Raw genomic sequence first — 18,778 nt, forward strand, 5'->3', positions numbered from 1 at the left:
GCCCCTCCATACCCCTTCCATCCATGTACCTTTCCAAACTTCTCTTGAATATTGCACAACTTACACTGGCAGCTCATGGCATACATTCAACCCTTTTGAGTGAAGAAAATACCCTCCTGCTCCCCTTAACTCACGACCTATGGTGATTGCAGTAATTCAAAATGTACATTGTCATGAGATTTCAATTAAAAACAAAATTTACATCTGATGTGGTTCAAATGGAGAAGTAGCTTATAGGCTCACAGCAATTTTATTAAATAGCCTAGCAAACCACTCAAGACCACACTTCTGTAAAAAGGTATCATTGCATTCTTAGTTCAGAATGGTAGTACAGATTCACTCCACTAGGTGGTATAATCTATTCAAATAAAAACGGCAATTGTCAACATCTAATTTTATTCTGTGACGAAAGCAGTTGGCTCATGAGCCCAGGTGCCATTATTTAGACTTCACTGTTTAAAGCAGTTTCTATCAGCTCCCATATCCCTTTCAGAGGCTGTTCAAAATTCTGATTTAAAGGGAATCAATTCAGCCCCATTAAAGAGTGATGTCTATGATTGAAGAAAATTTATAACTTAGCTCAACTTTGAGTTTGCACTTTAAATATAATGAACATTACAAGTAAAAATTACAAATTCAATCAATAACCTTACTGTAGCCAGAACAGCATTTGTACATTAAAGGACCGGAAACACCAACGGCCTTGAATTTGGCTCAGTGTACCACAGGTAAAAATTTCCACCCACTGAGCATATCTGTACTGGAAAGCAGCATCCATCAAGTACCACCACCACCACCCAGGCCATGCTCACTTCTCGTTGCTGCCATCCGGAGAGTACAGGAGCTTTCAGGACTTGTATCATCTGGTTCAGGAATAGCTATTACCCCTCAACCATCAGGCTCTTCGACTAGAGGGGAGAACTTCACTCACCCCATCACTGAACGGTTTCCACAACCTATTGACCCACTTTCAAGGACTCTTCATTGTACATTCTCAATATTTATTGCTTGTTTATTGTATGTTGTCTTTTGCACATTGGTGGTTTGTCCTGTTGGATGTGGTGTTTCATTATTTCTATTATGTTTCTTGGATTTACTGAGTATGCCCCCAAGAAAATAAATTTCAGGGTTGTATATGGTGACATATGTACCTTGATAAAACTTACTGAACTTTTGAAATGCTGCACAATATAGACATGAATTGAAGCTTCACATGACAAACTCAAGCATCAAACCCACCCCTATCATCGATGCACAACATAGAGTGGTTAAAGTTACCGATGCTGTTTTTGGTCCACGTTTTTTTCTTTCTGCTTTCTCCTTTTCTTCAAGTTCCAAGTTTTCTCTTTCTATTAGAGTGATTAATGTATTACAACGCCTTTGGAGTTCCTAGAAGTGCCAATGAAGCAACAAATGAATTTAATTCTTCAATGCTTTATTGAAAATATGATTTCATAGCTTGAATGTAGATAAAACCAACCAACAAAAAAAAATCAATTACTTTAAATAGCAAAATCTTTGTAAGCAGTTACCATAGCAGTCCTTGACTTCAGGAACCAGTCAAATCTGAACTGTGGAGAGTTCCGAATACATTGTCTAAGTTCATCGTAAACATTTTCTTTATCAAAGCCCAACTTGTGCAGCATACAGATCAAGAATCTGTCCTCCTCTTCCGTATAATTCTTTCCTTTATTTGTGCCATATGCAATTCTCAGTTGGTGGAAAGGTGCTTTATATCGGGCAATCTATACAAGGACAAAATATTGCTGTTGAAAAATAGGAACAACAGACTACAAAAGTATACACACAAGCTCTAAAACCAAAGACGGGAATCAATGATCGTACCTTGGTGTCTAATGCTTTTTTAATGCCGATCCTCCTTTGGATTCTAGCTTCTCCCCTTTCTATCTGTGCCATAATTTTTTCAATGTCTTGGAGCTCATTACATCGCTCCCAGAATACAGCTGAGAAAGACAGCAATCACTCAGTAAAGTAAATTATTGATTGAGCAAAGTGTTCATAATGCTTGGACTCATTATGTCTACAGTGCAAACAAACAAGAAAGGCACCTACTTTGCACGTTAAACGTGTTAAATACAGACAGAAAAAAACCTTACCAGAATATTCAATCACTTCTTCAGGAATTTTTCCCTCTACTTCACGGGCAATATTTTCAATGTCATCACGGCCCCACTTCTCATTTGCTTTGATAAACTGATTAAAGTCTCTTTTCGTCCAGCTGGTAAATCCCTGTAATTTATATAGTTATATTTAAATAAAAATATACAAGTCAACAGATCAATATTAATAGGAGAAGAATTTGTGGAGTGAAGTGATGGGACACATTTGAAGCCTGAAGAATTATTATGAAAATACATGGCCACTGTCCTTCACGACATCCGACTTCAGTACAATTAAGGGATTCTTAAAGCAATGAAAGAAAGATTTGCAAAACTGGCTGAAACATAAATACACCTTGAGGACCACAAAGGGAAAGCTTGAGCTCCATTTCAGGTGGTTATGGGATTTTTAAAATCCACCTTAAAGGGTCGATGTAGGTTTAGCTACCGTTTTGACACGTGCTGCCTAAACTATGTACTTTGATCTTTATATTGTAGGTTGAAGTAAAGATCTTCCAACTCAGGAGCAAGAATGCTACCACAGAATCAAGTTGACCTCTCAGGACAAACTCTCATGTCAGAAGATACAGTATTATGAGCTAGAAGGCATAGCAGTGTCTACACTTTGAGGAGATTGTGTAACTCTCCCCATCCCCATTCTAAAAATATTCTACAGGAGCTTCGTCGAGTGTCTGGTCCAGCTGCACCATTGTGTGGTACAGAAACCACAAGTCATTGGACTGCGGGACCCTACAGAGGATGGTAAAACTGCCAAGAGGATTACCGGGGTCTCATTCCATCCATTCGTGACATTTACTGGAAGTGCTGTACATGAAGAGCTGGAAGCATTGTGGCAGGAGGATGGGGTAAGAGCAGATGTGCGTGAAATGGAAGAGATGTGGTTGAGGGCAGCGTTGATGGTGGAGGAAGAGAAAGAGGACACCTCCTTCATTCTAGAAAGAAAAGCCTCATCTTGAGAGCAGATGCGGCGGAGATGGAGGAATTGAGAGAAGGGGATGGCGTTTTTACAAGTAACAAGTATAGTCCAGGTAGCTGTGAGAGTCCATGGGTTTATAATAGACGCAAGTACATAAGTTGTCGCTGGAGATAGAGACGGTCAGATTGAGGAAGGGGAAGGAGGTGTTGGAAATGGACCAAGTAAATTTGAGGACATAATGGAAGTTGGAGGCAAAGTGGATGAAGTTGACGAGTTCAGCATGATCACAGTGAATGGGGGTGCTGGCTCGAAGGGCCGAATGGCCTACCCCTGCACCTACTGTCTATTATCAGGACAGGTGCAAGAAGCAGCACCAATACAATTGTTGATGTAGCATAGGAAAAGTGTGGGACGGTCACCAGTGTACGCTTGGAACATAGACTTTTCCACATAACTGACAAAGAGGCTGGCATAGCTGGGACCCACGTGTGTGCCCATAGCTACCCCTTTTGTTTGAATCAGAATCTTAAATGAATTAGCTATGTTACTCTCAAACACACACAACCTCAAGCCCTTGAAGCAAAACTGCCACAAAGAGATGTCATCTTTTGCAAGATGCTTTCCAAATCACATGCCTTAGACATGTAATCACCTTGGTCAGATAGAGGTACACCTTCACAATACAGACTGCAGTAGTTCAAGGGAGCAATTCTGTGTCACCAAAGGCAGATGTGGATGGTCAACAAATGCTGGCTGGACCAACAACTTACCCCTTTTAAACAAAAGCAAAAATGTAGTAACTGGAAATGCATAATAAAATTAAATGCTAGGGATATGCAGCAGGATACATTGCATCTATGATAATAGAAATAGTTAATGTTTTAGGCTGCTCTAAAGTGGCACCATTTCATTTCAAACATCATTGTCTTCTATGAGAAATTGAACATTAACAGTACCTGTGTCAACAGCTTCTCCTTCTCTTCAAGCTCATCATCATTTAGGGGTTCAGCCTCATCAATTTTGCATTGTTCTTCTTTCTGTACTTGAGCTGAATTTGGCAAATCAGGATTACGTGGCACCTATACAAAGTAACACAAAAAGTTTTAAATTAGCCTCTAGTTCTGTTTTCTTCCACCTGTATCTCAGAACACAAATCAGAAGCCTTCAAATATCACAATCATCTAAAATTTACATAAATTCTATTGATTTCTAACATGAAAGCAAATTTAACTCCTCTTTTTCTTCTATCAGCAAACTGACTACTACACTTACCCATCACGTTCTGTCATCTCCAGCTTTCTGGACTTTAACCTACTCTAGTGTTTCTATTTCAACCATTAATCCTGGAAGTAAATTCTGCAGCCTTAACTCTTTCAATCACAATTTTGTATCTTTAGAAGAGTTATCTCATCACGCAGCCATTGAAATATTCAAATAATAAATCATGAGCAAATTTCATGAGGTGGTGATGGAAAAAATAGGGTAAATAGCAGAGACATTCTGCCAATCTCATGCACCACCTGCTGGCCACTTATGCAGCAGCTATGGATTAATACCATGGGGTCAATTTGCCAGTACACATATACACCAAAACTAAATTTTAATGTGATCATCTCTCCTCATTTCTGGAGGTTGCTTTTGCTGTGAGTACTGTAAACTTCAGTAGTTAGTATTAACAAAAAACAGACTATGTTCATAACTGAGATAATTTAGCAATTTTCTAGGAAAGGATAACTTTTTACCTTATAGCCAATAGTTTTTCGATAATAGAGAATTTCTTTCTCAAGCAGTTCAAACAGCCGAGGGGGGAAGAATTGGAAATCTTGAATATTGGGCTGCTTTGGTGGCCGAGGAGCCTGGCAAGATAAAAAAAAATTAAAAACAAAATAGTGGTACAGAAAACTACAGCACAGAAACAGGCCCTTCAACCCATCTAGCACGTGCCAAACCATTTTAACTGCCTAGCCCCTTCAACCTGCACCTGGACTATAGCCCTTCATGCTTCCCTTAAACACTGAAACCAAAATCACATCCACCACTTGTGCTGGCTGCCTGTTCCACACCCTCACCTCCCTGACTCAAATTTCCCCCATGTTCTCCTTAAACATTTCACCTTTCACCCTAGTTGTAGTCTCACCCAACCTCAGTGGAAAAAGCCTGCTTGCATTTCCCCTATCCATACCCCTCATAATTTTGTATACGTCTATCAAATCTCCCTATGTTCTAGCGAATAAAGTTCAAACTATTCAATCTTCCCTCCAGTCCTGGCAACATCCTTGTAAATTTTCTCTGTACTCTTTTAATCTTATTCACATCTTTCCAGTAGGTAGGTGACCAAACCTGCACACAATACTCTAAATTAGACAGTTATGGTCACCTATCTACAACTTTGACATAATATTATGCAAAAAAGGGACTCATAAACAAACACTACCCAGTGAAACCCTTGCAGTCTCTTTCCAAACCCAACATTGGATCTAGTACCTTTCCAGATAGACACCAGCCAAGCATTTGCCTACTACATCTTGTGTTTGGAGACCCAGCATTTATTATCTACAATTTCTTTATGACCCAAACACAAAGAGCAATTGATTATAGAGCACAAAGCAGAAATGCCACAGTAACTGAGTCAAACAGCATCTATGAAAACAGAAACCAGTCAGCACTTCAGATCAATGTTCCAAGTAAATTTATTATCAAAGTACATACAATTGCAAGAAAAAGTTCACAAACCCTTTGTAATCACCTGGTTTTCTGCATTAATTAATCATAAAATGTGGTCTGATATCACCTAGTCACAATAACAAACAAAATCTGCCTAAACTAATACCACACAAAGAATTGTACTTCTCATGAATACTGAGTACACCATTTAAACAATCTCAGTCTACATTCAAAAAAGGTATGTGAACTCTGGGGTAATGCCTTCTACAAAAGCTATTTGGAGTCAGGTGTTCCGATCAATGAGATTGGAGGTATGGATTATAGAGGTGCATTGCCCCATAAAAAAGGCACATAAAGTCAGGTTACTGACAGAGCCTGCTCTTATCAAGAAAAATCTGTTTATGTGCACCATGCCTCGATCAAAACAACTTTCAGAGGACCTTGGAAGAAGAATTGTAGAGATGCGTGAAACTACAGAAGTAATATTTTGAGAGATGAGCTCATATGTTCCTGTCAGAATAAAAGGCAAGCATAACAGGTTTATGGAACCTTGGTTTTCGAGAGATATTGAGGCCCTGGTTAAGAAAAAGGGAGGTGCATAGCAGGTATAGGCAGATGGAACAAACAAGGTATTTGAGGAGAAAAAGAAATACAAGAAAAAGAGGAGAACATGCATCAAGAACTCCCACCACCAAGGCCATTGTTTTCTTCTCGCTGCTGCCATCAGGAAGAGGAAGGCGTACAGGAGCTCAGGATCCACATCAGGTTCAGGACCAGGTATTCACCCTCAACATCAAGCTCTTCAACCAAAGGGAATAACTTCATTGACCCCAACAATTAACTGTTTCCACAACCTATGAACTCACTTTCAAGGACCCCATCTCAAGTTCTTGACATTTATTGTTTAATTATCATTATTTTATTTATTTTTGTATTTGCAGCTTGTTGTCTTGTACACATTTGGTTATTTGTCTTGTATGTGGTTTACATTGATTCTATGGCATTTTTTGTATTTATTGTGAATACCTGTAAGAAAATGAATCTCAGGGTTCTATATTGACATACAGTGCCTTGTAAATGTACTCAGTCCCCAACCCTTTGTTGACATTAATGAGTATTACAACCAGGAGTTTTGATCAAGTTAACCAAGAATTTTTATTTCGCCACAGTCAAGTCCAAAAAAAAGGGAAATTGTAAAGCATGAAAAACTAAAAATTCAAAACCTGAAATGTCAGCAGTTCAAAAGTATTCATCCCCTTTACTCAGTACTTAGTTGAACCACCGCTTGCAGCCATTACAGCCAGTTTTTTACGACTAGTCTCAATTGGCTTTGCACATTCCCCCTTACAAAATTGTTTAAGATGTGCAAAGATGTTTGGGGGCCGGGGGGTGGCGATGGACAGCAATCTTGAAGTCTTGCCAGAGATGTTCAATTGTTCAATTTGATTAAGGTCGGAACTCTGACTGGGTCACTCAAGGACATCAATTTTATTAATTTGAAGCCACTCCATGGTTGCTCTGGCAGTGTGCTTTGGGTCACTGATCTGGTGAAAGATAAACTTCCTCCCAAGTTTAAGCTTTCTGGCAGAGGCTAGCAGGTTTTTAAGCAACACACATAAAAGTTGCTGGTGAACGCAGCAGGCCAGGCAGCATCTCTAGGAAGAGGCACAGTCGATGTTTCGAGCCGAGACCCTTCGTCAGGACTAACTGAAAGAAGAGATAGTAATAGATATGAAAGTGGGAGGGGGAGGGAAGTATGGGCAAGGAGTATAGTGAGATGGACAGAGGGAGAAAAAAATATAATAATAATAAATAAATTACAGATGGGGTACGAGGGGGAGGTGGGACATTAACGGAAGTTAGAGAAGTCAATGTTCATGCCATCAGGTTGGAGGCTACCCTGTACTCAGCAGCATTCATCTCGCCATCAATCCCGACAAGATATAGAATCACTGCTGCTGAAAGGCATCCGCACTTCATGATGATACCTGCAGCATCCTGTACAGAAGGGATAGTGTTAACCTGCCTGAAAGTGCACTATTACACTTACACGGCGTGTGCTGAGGCCAGTAAGTTCCATTTCAGTCTCATTGACCACAAGACCTTCTTCCACGTCTTTAGAGCATCTTTTGAGAGATGCTTTGCAAAGCCTTTATGGGCAAAGATGTGCTTTTTTTTTTAAAGCCAGGGCCTCTTCCTTGCCACTGTTTGTGCATGGCCTTAGAGATGGTGGAGCCATGAACTTCATCTCCATTTACAGCCACCACCTTCTGCAGCTTGCTCAGAGTGACTGTTGGCATCACAGTAGTCCCTCTCACAAGTGTGATTCTTCTCTGGTGACTAAGTTCAGAAGGGCAGCCTGACCTAGGCAACGTGGCAGTGGTTTCATATTTTTACCCCCACTTTTTCACGATGGACTACACCGAGATCGAGGTATGCTCAAGTGTCTGAGAGGGCTTCCCCAGATTTGTGCTTCTCTTATCATTTCCCTGACTTGTCTTGAATGCACTTTTGCCTTCATTTTGGTTTGGTCTGCTGAAAATCTACAATACTGTTGGACCTTACAGAGGTAGGTATCTATTCTTATGAATTCATTGACAAACAGTTGATTCTCCAAATTTGTACATCAACAAATTGGGTTAGTTGGTAAGGTAATCTGATAATAAATTTACTTTGAACTTTACTGGTGAGCTTTTCAGTATGGAATGACAGTATCACTATATAATTATATATTTCTATCACATCAAAAATCCTTAAACAGTAATGAAGCACACAGGTAAAGTGAGGGTCTCATTTAACCAATAATCAGACTTACTTTGGGGGCTTTTGGTTCACTGACACGAAGAGCCTCTCTGAAATATGCATCAACTGCATAGTTTGCTTTTCGTTCTCGTTTAGGGGGTTCAATCCATTCAGTTAGAGCCATCTGTGGATAAAACAATGTTTTACTAAAATGTTTTATATACTACACTGAATTTAAAAGTAAAAGCACAGACAAGACAAAACAAAACTCACCTTCTGTTTCTCCCTGTAGTCTTCACCTTCAAAGTTGTACACACTGACCTCAGATTCCATTGTAAAGTTTCTGAGGGAACTTTCACCCATATTTGCAAGCTTTTCTGACAGTTCAGCTGTCTGTAGTTAATAAAGCAAAAAGATGAGCTGTTTTCATAGCAAGTTGTAAATAAACACACCACCAGATGGAGTTCTCTAGTTCCCAGAGATGGTTGCAGGGTGGGTCCTCCACACAGAAAGACACCAAGGTTTAATATAAAAGCTTTCAGGATCACAGTGCTATTGCACTGGAGAACATTTTTTTCTTCCCCCATATACTAGTGTTTCCTCGTAGCACTGGATCATATCCACCATATGATTTTGTGACTTTTAAAATATTTAGGGATTCAAGATGTTCTATTTATGGGGTGAGGGCACTCTCCAACAACACTAAGAATATGTTGCCCATTCCCAACTGCCCTTGAAGTGAGCCTCTTTTGGAGAAGGTGTCATAGATAACAATGCAATCCTCCCTAATAAAGAATACTAAGAAATAAACTATATCTACATTTTAATTTGCCAGCCGTTTAAATTGCCCAGGAGTCTGGATTATTTGCCTAGTTACAAAATCGCTTAGCTTTACAATGAATTATGCAATATGGTTAAGTGGTATCATTTTCAGGTAATTTTCAGACAGTAATTAAGCTTGCTCTGTTAGTACATTTTACAAAAAAACACAAGCAGGACAATCAGCAATACAGTACATAAAACAATTTCCCGTTGTCTACATTCTTCAGCATTGGCTTGCAGTTTAAAACACTTAATAACCAGAATAGCAATGAGTCAATTGAAATAAAAATATAATACAACAGGGGTGACTGAAATACCAGTTGCTATCAAAACAACCTACTTCTTCATGAGTTAAATTCAAGCTGTGTTTCTTCATTCCAAAGGTTTACACCGAAAATAATGCCTTCATCAATGACTTGGCATGATTGGCAAATGAGGCCAAGTTAAATTAAGAGCTCTACACCAGTGGTCCCAAACCACCGGGCTGCAAAGCACGTGCTACCGGGCCACGAGGAAACAATATGAAACGATATGAGTCGGCTGCACCTTTCCTCATTCCCTACCACGCACTTTTGAACTTGAACATAGGGTTACCAACTGTCCCGTATTAGCCGGGACATCCCGTATATTGGGCTAAATTGGTTTGTCCCATACGGGACCGCCCTTGTCCCATATTATCCCCAGTAAGGTACAGCGTTCCTATGAAACTGTTCGTAAGCTGAAGTGGCGTAAAGCGAAGAAGCAATTACCATTAACTTATATGGGAAAAACTTCTGAGCGTTCCCAGAACCGAAAATTAACCTACCAAATAACACATAAAACCTAAAGTAACACTAACATACAGTAAAAGCAGGAATGATATGATAAATACACAGCCTATATAAAGTAGAAATAATGAATGTACAGTGTAGTTTCACTTAACAGAATCGGGAAGATTAAGCCAAAACTGATTTGCAGAAAAAAAATCAGAATGTACACGCATGTGCACACAGGTGCCCGCGCAAGGCTTCATGGTCACGGTAGTCTTTCTTCCCGTATTTGATTGCTACCTTTGTCTCTTATTTGGGAGTGAGAAAGTTGGCAACCCTGCTTGAACACCACCACCCCTCCCCTACCCTGGTTGGCCAGTCCACAAGAATATTGTCAATATTAAACTGGTCTGCGGTGCAAAAAAGGTCGGGGACCCCTGATCAACACCATTAATAATCTGAATACACAGTTTTCAGTAATTTATGCGAATGTAGATTAAATGACAGTTACTGAGATATTGAGCCAAGTCAAACTATTGTGGGAAGACTAAATAAAAGTTATTAAGAGCAACAGATTTAGATTAGCAATACATGGGGGGGGGGGACTCATATGTTGATTTTACCTTCCTTTCACCCCTTTCCAATATAGCATCAACATCTTCATCTGTAATGTCACTCTCTTTGGAAGCAAACACATGGGTAGCACCGTGACGAATCATCTGAAGCATCTCATCTTTTCCCAGCTTATTTAGATTCTGATCAACCAGCCTTCCTGAAAGAATAATTACTTAATTAATTTATAAAAGCGAAAGTGAGTGCATGAGGCCACTGAGTACGAGAATAAATTTAACAGGCAAAGGAGTAGAAGAGAAAATGTGATCATTGAGGCACAGCAGTGGAAAGAATATATTAATTGGTTATTGGCACACTAATCTGTGGCCGTACAGAGGGTCTATTTGCATTTATACAACTATAAGTTATAAATATACAATTTCAATCTATTTAGAACAGTTTAGTAAAATACAGGATTTCAGAATATTATAACAATTCATGATAAAAATTCATTGGGAATCACAGAAACTAACTCTTCAAATTGATAATCTATTGTCATAAATAGGAATAGTATGATATGCCATTTGATGCATGAATGATTCCCATCAGAAAAACAAAGGATCCAAGTCACACTTTTCCTAGCACGAGAAATCAAGCCACAGCAGATGGAAAGGCAGAAATTATAAATTTTCTTTTGATCAGATTTCTGGAACTTGTACCTCTTAAACCTTCAGGGATTTCTTTCTAGCTCCCCCGTCCAAATATAAGCAAACACCAACCTTGCTGAATTACAATAGAGTCCAATCTAAGTTTCATCTCAGCACGCTCCACAATTCTTTCTTCTACTGTGTTGTCCGTTATAAATCTGAATACCTTGACACATTTTGTTTGACCAATTCTGTGGGCTCGATCCTTAAAAAGAATTGCAGGAAAGTTATCTTCAAATAACATTACCATATATTCCAGAGGAGTTTTAAAGTACAAATTACAGCAACTTCTGTTAAAAAAAAAATCCCTCAACTCCAAAAAGAGTTTTTAAACACAGGCAATAAGTAATATAACTTCCAACTATGTGTTCTTCAGTAAACTGGTGAAATTGTGAAAGAATAAAAGATTATTTGTATACTCCCAGCTAAAATCAAGAGCTGCTGCATTGAAATGGGGAGTGGCGTGGGAGTTTGAAAAAAAAATCCAAACAACTCATATTTACTGTATTTGTTCCCTTTCAGAACAGTTTCTTACAGTTGCTGTTACAACAGAAAGTATCCTGATTTCAAGATTTCAAACCATCAACCAGAAATGTGAACCATTTCACTTTACAGTGATGCCGTCCAATTGCTTATTATTTCTAGAAGCCACTGAATGCTCCATTTTCTGTACAGGAACACCAGAAACTTCACAAGCCCATGTCTAGAAAATAGTCTATGCTTTTATTCCTCTAACCAAAGTGGTTGACCATACACTCCCCCTTACACCGCATTCCATCTGCCATTTTGTTCATTCTCACAAACTGTCCAAGTCCATCTGCAAACTCCCTGCTTCCTCAACACTTCCTGCCCCTCCACCAACCTTTGTATGGTCTGCAAGCGTGGCCACAAAGCCATTGAATTCAGCATCCAAATCGTTAGTATATAACATGAAAAGAAGCTGTCCCCATACTGACCCATGCGGAACACTATTAGTCACTGACAGCAACCGGAATAGGTCCTCTTTATTCCCTGTCTCTTTTTTCTTTGTCTCCTGCCAGTCACCCCGTCTTCTATTCATGCTAATATCTTTCCTGTAATACCATGGACTCTTATCTTGTTAAGCAGCCTCATGTGCAGCAGCTTGTTAAAGGCCTTCTGAGAATCCAAGTAAACAATATCCACTGACTCTCCTATGTCTATCCTGTCATGTTATTTCTGCAAAGAATTCCAACAGATTTGTCAGGCAATAATTCCCTTCAAGGAAACCATGGTGACTTTGGCCTGCTTTATCACGCGCTTCAAGTATCCTTTAACCTCATCCTTAATAATGGACTCCAACACCTTCCCAACTACCGAAGTCAGGCTAACTGGTGTATAATTTCATTTTTTCCACCTCCCTCCCTCAAAGAGTGGAGGGACATTTTCAATTTTCCGGTCCTCCAGAACAATTCCAGAATAATTCCAGAATCCAGTGATTTTTTTTTAAATATAATTTTTATTGAGTTTTCAAAAAGAATACATGAAAAGATAATATCTACCCTCCCCCCTCCCCTTAACCCCCCCCCCCATATAAAGTCCTACCTAAAAAGAAAAGAAGAAAAAAAAAGAAGAGCCGCCTGGGTATTGGAAGGTTTCCACATGCTCCATGGAATTCAAAATAAATTTGGTATACTTATTCGTTACTTTCCCCAAGGGACCATGATCTTTATCAGAGCACTTAAATATGCCACCCTATATTTTGTAAATAAGGGCGCCAAATATTCAAAAATGTTACATATTTATCTCTTAAATTATAAGTAATTTTTTCCAGTGGAATAGAACTAGCCATTTCATTATTCCAACGATTCCTACTTAAATACGAATCAGATTTCCAAGTAACTGCTATAGTCTTCTTAGCTACTGCCAATGCAATTTTTATAAATTCTTTCTGATATTTATTCAATTTAAGTTTCGGCTTTATCCCTTCAATATCACCTAATAGAAATAATACAGGGTTATGTGGAAGTTGAGTTCCAGTAATTTGTTCCAATAAGACTCTTAAATTTATCCAAAAGGGTTGAATTTTAAAACAAGACCAAGTAGAATGTAAGAAAGTACCAATTTCTTGATTACACCGAAGGCATTTATCGGATAGATTTGAATTTAATCTATTTATTCAAATAACACTTTCTTTTGTTACCTTCAATTAAGGGCTTACTTAAAAGGTAAGCTGGGTCAAACAATGTTTTTGCCAAAACCTAATGAAATTGAAACTTTAATTCAAAAAGGGAAAATTAAAAAATTTATTTCTTTTATGTATAATTTGATTCAAAAACAGACAATTAAACAAGGAATCCATAAGTCAAAACAAAAATGGGAAACAGATCTGAATATTAATATTGATGAAACAAATTGGTCAAGACTTTGTCTTGACAGTATGACACATATAATAAATGTTTGACTTAGATTAGTACAGAATCCAGTGATTCTTGAAAGATCATTACTAATGCCTCCACAATCTCTGAGGCATAGTCCATCTCATCTACCTTCAGACCTTTCAGCTTCTCAAGCGCCATCTCCTTAGTGATAGCAACTAAACTCACTTTTACTCCCAACACTCTCAAATTTCTGGCATACTGCTAATGTCTTCCACAGTGAGGACTGATGCAAAATACTTCATTAATAAGTTCATCCACCATTTCTTTGTCCTCCATCACTACCTCTCCAGCATCATTTTCCAGTGGTCCAATATCTACTCTTGCTGCTCTTTTACTCTTTATATATCTGAAAAACTTTTGGCATCCTACTTTATATTATTAGCTAGCTTATCCAACATTTCATCTTTTCTCTCTTTATGACTTTTTTAGTTGCCTTCTGTAAGTTTTTACAAACTTTCCACTGATTTGGCTAAACAAAACTAGCTTAGATGGGAATCTAAGTCAGCATAGAGCAGTGGGCCAAAAGTCACATTTCTGTGTTGTATAACTATGAAGGATTCTAAGAACTTTAAAGGAGTTCAACCTTTATCTCATTATCATACTCAGAAGATAAAACTTAATCTTCCGAGTATGATAAGAAGATTATCCAGATCATAAATCTCCTCAGAGATTGTGGAGGCATTAGTAATGATCTTTCAAGAATCACTGGATTCTGTACTAATCTAAGTCAAACATTTATTATATGTGTCATACTGTCAAGACAAAGTCTTGACCAATTTGTTTCATCAATATTAATATTCAGATCTGTTTCCCATTTTTGTTTTGACTTATGGATTCCTTGTTTAATTGTCTGTTTTTGAATCAAATTATCCAGATCATATGTAAAAAGGAAAAGACTGATAAAGACAAATGTAGGTCCCCTGCAAACAGAAACAGGTGAATTGATTATGGGGAGCAAGGACATGGCAGACCAATTGAATAATTACTTTGGTTCTGTCTTCACTAAGGAGGACATAAATAATCTTCCAGAAATAGTAAGGGACAGAGGGTCCAGTGAGATGGAGGAACTGAGCGAAATACATGTTAGTAGGGAAGTGGTGTTAGGTAAATTGAAGGGATTGAAGGCAGATAAATCCCCAGGGCCAGATGGTCTGCATCCCAGAGTGCTTAAGGAAGTGGCCCAAGAAATAGTGGATGCATTAGTGATAATTTTTCAAAACTCGTTAGATTCTGGACTAGTTCCTGAGGATTGGAGGGTGGCTAATGTAACCCCACTTTTTAAAAAAGGAGGGAGAGAGAAACCGGGGAATTATAGGCCGGTTAGCCTAACGTCGGTGGTGGGGAAACTGCTGGAGTCAGTTATCAAGGATGTGATAACAGCACATTTGGAAAGCGGTGAAATGATCGGACAAAGTCAGCATGGATTTGTGAAAGGAAAATCATGTCTGACGAATCTCATAGAATTTTTTGAGGATGTAACTAGTAGAGTGGATAGGGGAGAACCAGTGGATGTGGTATATTTGGATTTTCAAAAGGCTTTTGACAAGGTCCCACACAGGAGATTAGTGTGCAAACTTAAAGCACATGGTATTGGGGGTAAGGTATTGGTGTGGGTGGAGAATTGGTTAGCAGACAGGAAGCAAAGAGTGGGAATAAACGGGACCTTTTCAGAATGGCAGGCGGTGACTAGTGGGGTACCGCAAGGCTCAGTGCTGGGACCCCAGTTGTTTACAATATATATTAATGACTTGGATGAGGGAATTAAATGCAGCATCTCCAAGTTTGCGGATGACACGAAGCTGGGTGGCAGTGTTAGCAGTGAGGAGGATGCTAAGAGGATGCAGGGTGACTTGGATAGGTTGGGTGAGTGGGCAAACTCATGGCAGATGCAATTTAATGTGGATAAATGTGAAGTTATCCACTTTGGTGGCAAAAATAGGAAAACAGATTATTATCTGAATGGTGGCCGATTAGGAAAAGGGGAGGTGCAACGAGACCTGGGTGTCATTATACACCAGTCATTGAAAGTGGGCATGCAGGTACAGCAGGCGGTGAAAAAGGCGAACGGTATGCTGGCATTTATAGCGAGAGGATTCGAGTACAGGAGCAGGGAGGTACTACTGCAGTTGTACAAGGCCTTGGTGAGACCACACCTGGAGTATTGTGTGCAGTTTTGGTCCCCTAATCTGAGGAAAGACATCCTTGCCATAGAGGGAGTACAAAGAAGGTTCACCAGATTGATTCCTGGGATGGCAGGTCTTTCATATGAAGAAAGACTGGATGAACTGGGCTTGTACTCGTTGGAATTTAGAAGATTGAGGGGGGATCTGATTGAAACGTATAAGATCCTAAAGGGATTGGACAGGCTAGATGCGGGAAGATTGTTCCCGATGTTGGGGAGGTCTAGAACGAGGGGTCACAGTTTGAGGATAGAGGGGAAGCCTTTTAGGACCGAGGTTAGGAAAAACTTCTTCACACAGAGAGTGGTGAATCTGTGGAATTCTCTGCCACAGCAAACTGTTGAGGCCAGTTCATTAGCTATGTTTAAAAGGAAGTTAGATATGGCCCTTGTGGCTACAGGGGTCACGGGGTATGGAGGGAAGGCTGGGTTCTGAGTTGGATGATCAGCCATGATCATAATAAATGGCGGTGCAGGCTCGAAGGGCCGAATGGCCTACTCCTGCACCTATTTTCTATGTTTCTATGTTTCTATACACTAAAGTTATGGCATTGCTCAAAATTCCAAAACAAAAAAGGAATTTTAAACACTTAATAATCCAACCTTGTAGGAAGGGTGAAATATCTGTATGCTTCTAATTAACTGATAGAATTCATTGACCTTATACTCATGGGTTATGGAACAATTTCCCCCCCGAAAATCCACTCTTTAATAACTTACCATGGCCTGCAGGTCAACCTGTGGGTTCCAGTCAGAGTCATATAGGATTACAACATCTGCTGTAGCAAGATTTATACCGAGACCCCCAGCACGGGTGCTCAACATGAAGATAAATTTAGTACTTCCAGGAGTATTGAATGCACTAATAGAATCCTGAAGGGGTGAGAGATAAAAAAAAATCAAGCAAGAGAATTACACAGCAGAATGTGGCATAATTGTTACAATCTACTTGAAATTTGTCCTCGTAAAAGTACAAAAAGGTAGTAATTGCAAGTTACATGTTCATGGGTCCTTGTTCGAAATACAAACATCAATTCTGTAAATGAAATCTTAAGTTCCATCAGCTTTTATAACCAGGTTCATAATTACAACATTGATATAATGAGTCTTGTTATAAAATGTTGTTCGGCTAAACTGCTGTTTTGGATATACTTCGGGTATATCCTGTCCATCCAAGGCAGAAGTTAGGCAAGTGTTAGCTTCGCTTAAAATGCTGGTTATTTATAATGCAAGTGCTAAAGCTATCCCCCGACAAACGTGCCGAGGTTCCAACATATAGATAATAGAGCTTTAGATTATTTAAGATGGGAACTTTACAAAAACAAACATCAAACTTTGGAAGGTGCAAGACCAAAAATATACCTGTCTCTCAACATGTGGAGTCTGCCCATCCAGTCTGCAGTACTCATAGTTTCTCCACATACAATAATCTTCTAAAATATCCAGCACTCTAGTCATTTGGCTGAAAATCAACACCCGCGAGCCTATAAAAATGAGGATTGCACATCAGAAAATCTAATGAAAAACTTTACATGGATTATGACATGGTTCAAAATTCATATTGATTGAAAGATAGAACAAATAAATTTCTTCACTCATGCTAAAGACAGAACTTCTAAAAATTATTTTGTTGCAAGCTAATTAAAAAATGTCGAGTATAAATTAGCCCAATCCAATTAACTCACTGCATATACATCTCGTAGTATTTGAACTGACTGTGAATTTGTTTTTAAAACAACAAAAATACATCCAAATGTGTGGATTAAGAGAAAACTGAAAGATTTTAACTTGTGGATTTATTTTTGCCCTTAACATAATTTGAGCAATAGGGATAGAGTACAAATTAAGAAATGTTTGCAATCAAACACATTTAATCATTCTACTCTTACATTTCTATTCTTCCTTCTCCCAACCTGTTAACAATCATCCGAAGAACATTCAATACTGATCCAACTGCCTTTTGGATTTAGACCAGAGAATGGATGGGCTACTACCTTGCAAAACTTATTCTCTGTTTCTAAATCAGTCTGCTCCTTTGGGAGTTGAAAGGTTTAATGGTTTAAAGTTTTAACTTTGCTTGAAAATTCAGAATATCCACCTGCATCACTCAATGTTCATTATCCAAATAAATATTACGTGGCACTCATACTACTTTTAATGTTGGTTTCATCTTTAATCTTGACTCCTGCATTCACAAGCCTAGCTTTCATACTCAAAATCTTAAAACACTTCTCTAAATACTTTCCATTACATATGTGTTCCTTGAGGTAGGATGTCATGCCTGATTATCGGCCATGTCGTTAATTTAAACCGAGCCCTTGAAAACCATGTTAACTGTATCCCAACGAACTAAAGAAAAACAATTTCCAAGCATTGTACTTTAGATACTTTCAAAGTAGAATAAGTAAGCATTATCCAAGTATTTGTTAAGCTTGTCTTGCAGATTTTCTGTGCCAAACATTCTGGTCATCTTCATTTACTGGTTACAAATCTTCCCACCTAACAACAACTAGCTATACTCCTTGCCCATCCTCTAGGCTTCCCCCTCCCCCCTTTCTTTCTCCCCGGGCTTCTTGTCCTATGATACTCTCATATCCTTTTTGCCAATCAACTTTCCAGCTCTTGGCTCCATCCCTCCCCCTCCTGTCTTCTCCTATCATTTTGGATCTCCCCCTCCCACTTTCAAATCTTTCATTCTCTCTTCCTTCAGTTAGTCCTGACGAAGGGCCTCGGCCCGAAACGTCGACTGTACCTCTTCCTAGAGATGCTGCCTGGCCTGCTGTGTTCACCAGCAACTTTTATGTGTGTTGCTTGAAATTCCAGCATCTGCAGATTTCCATGTGTTTGCAAACTAATTTTTGGTCTTGTAATATGCTGCAGGCGTTATGCTTTGGAAGCCTAGTAAAG

General features: G+C 39.0%; 1 protein-coding gene across 2 annotated transcripts in view; it reads right to left on the reverse strand.

Moving 5' to 3' along the window:
* LOC134345689 (SWI/SNF-related matrix-associated actin-dependent regulator of chromatin subfamily A member 5) overlaps window positions 1-18,778 on the reverse strand; it is a 55,165-nt gene that overhangs the window by 1,234 nt on the left and 35,153 nt on the right. For both annotated transcript variants that reach the window (XM_063046753.1, XM_063046752.1), the window contains exons 12-23: window positions 17,234-17,355; window positions 16,592-16,744; window positions 11,366-11,498; window positions 10,658-10,806; window positions 8,737-8,856; window positions 8,537-8,647; window positions 4,800-4,913; window positions 4,014-4,136; window positions 2,118-2,250; window positions 1,846-1,964; window positions 1,533-1,745; window positions 1,279-1,389 (exon numbers count right to left, since the gene is read on the reverse strand). In XM_063046753.1, coding sequence (XP_062902823.1) covers window positions 1,279-1,389; window positions 1,533-1,745; window positions 1,846-1,964; window positions 2,118-2,250; window positions 4,014-4,136; window positions 4,800-4,913; window positions 8,537-8,647; window positions 8,737-8,856; window positions 10,658-10,806; window positions 11,366-11,498; window positions 16,592-16,744; window positions 17,234-17,355 — 1,601 coding nt within the window. The remainder of the gene's footprint in view (window positions 1-1,278; window positions 1,390-1,532; window positions 1,746-1,845; window positions 1,965-2,117; window positions 2,251-4,013; window positions 4,137-4,799; window positions 4,914-8,536; window positions 8,648-8,736; window positions 8,857-10,657; window positions 10,807-11,365; window positions 11,499-16,591; window positions 16,745-17,233; window positions 17,356-18,778) is intronic.

Source organism: Mobula hypostoma, chromosome 4 (genome assembly GCF_963921235.1).
Source record: "Mobula hypostoma chromosome 4, sMobHyp1.1, whole genome shotgun sequence".
Classification (NCBI taxonomy): domain Eukaryota; kingdom Metazoa; phylum Chordata; class Chondrichthyes; order Myliobatiformes; family Myliobatidae; genus Mobula; species Mobula hypostoma.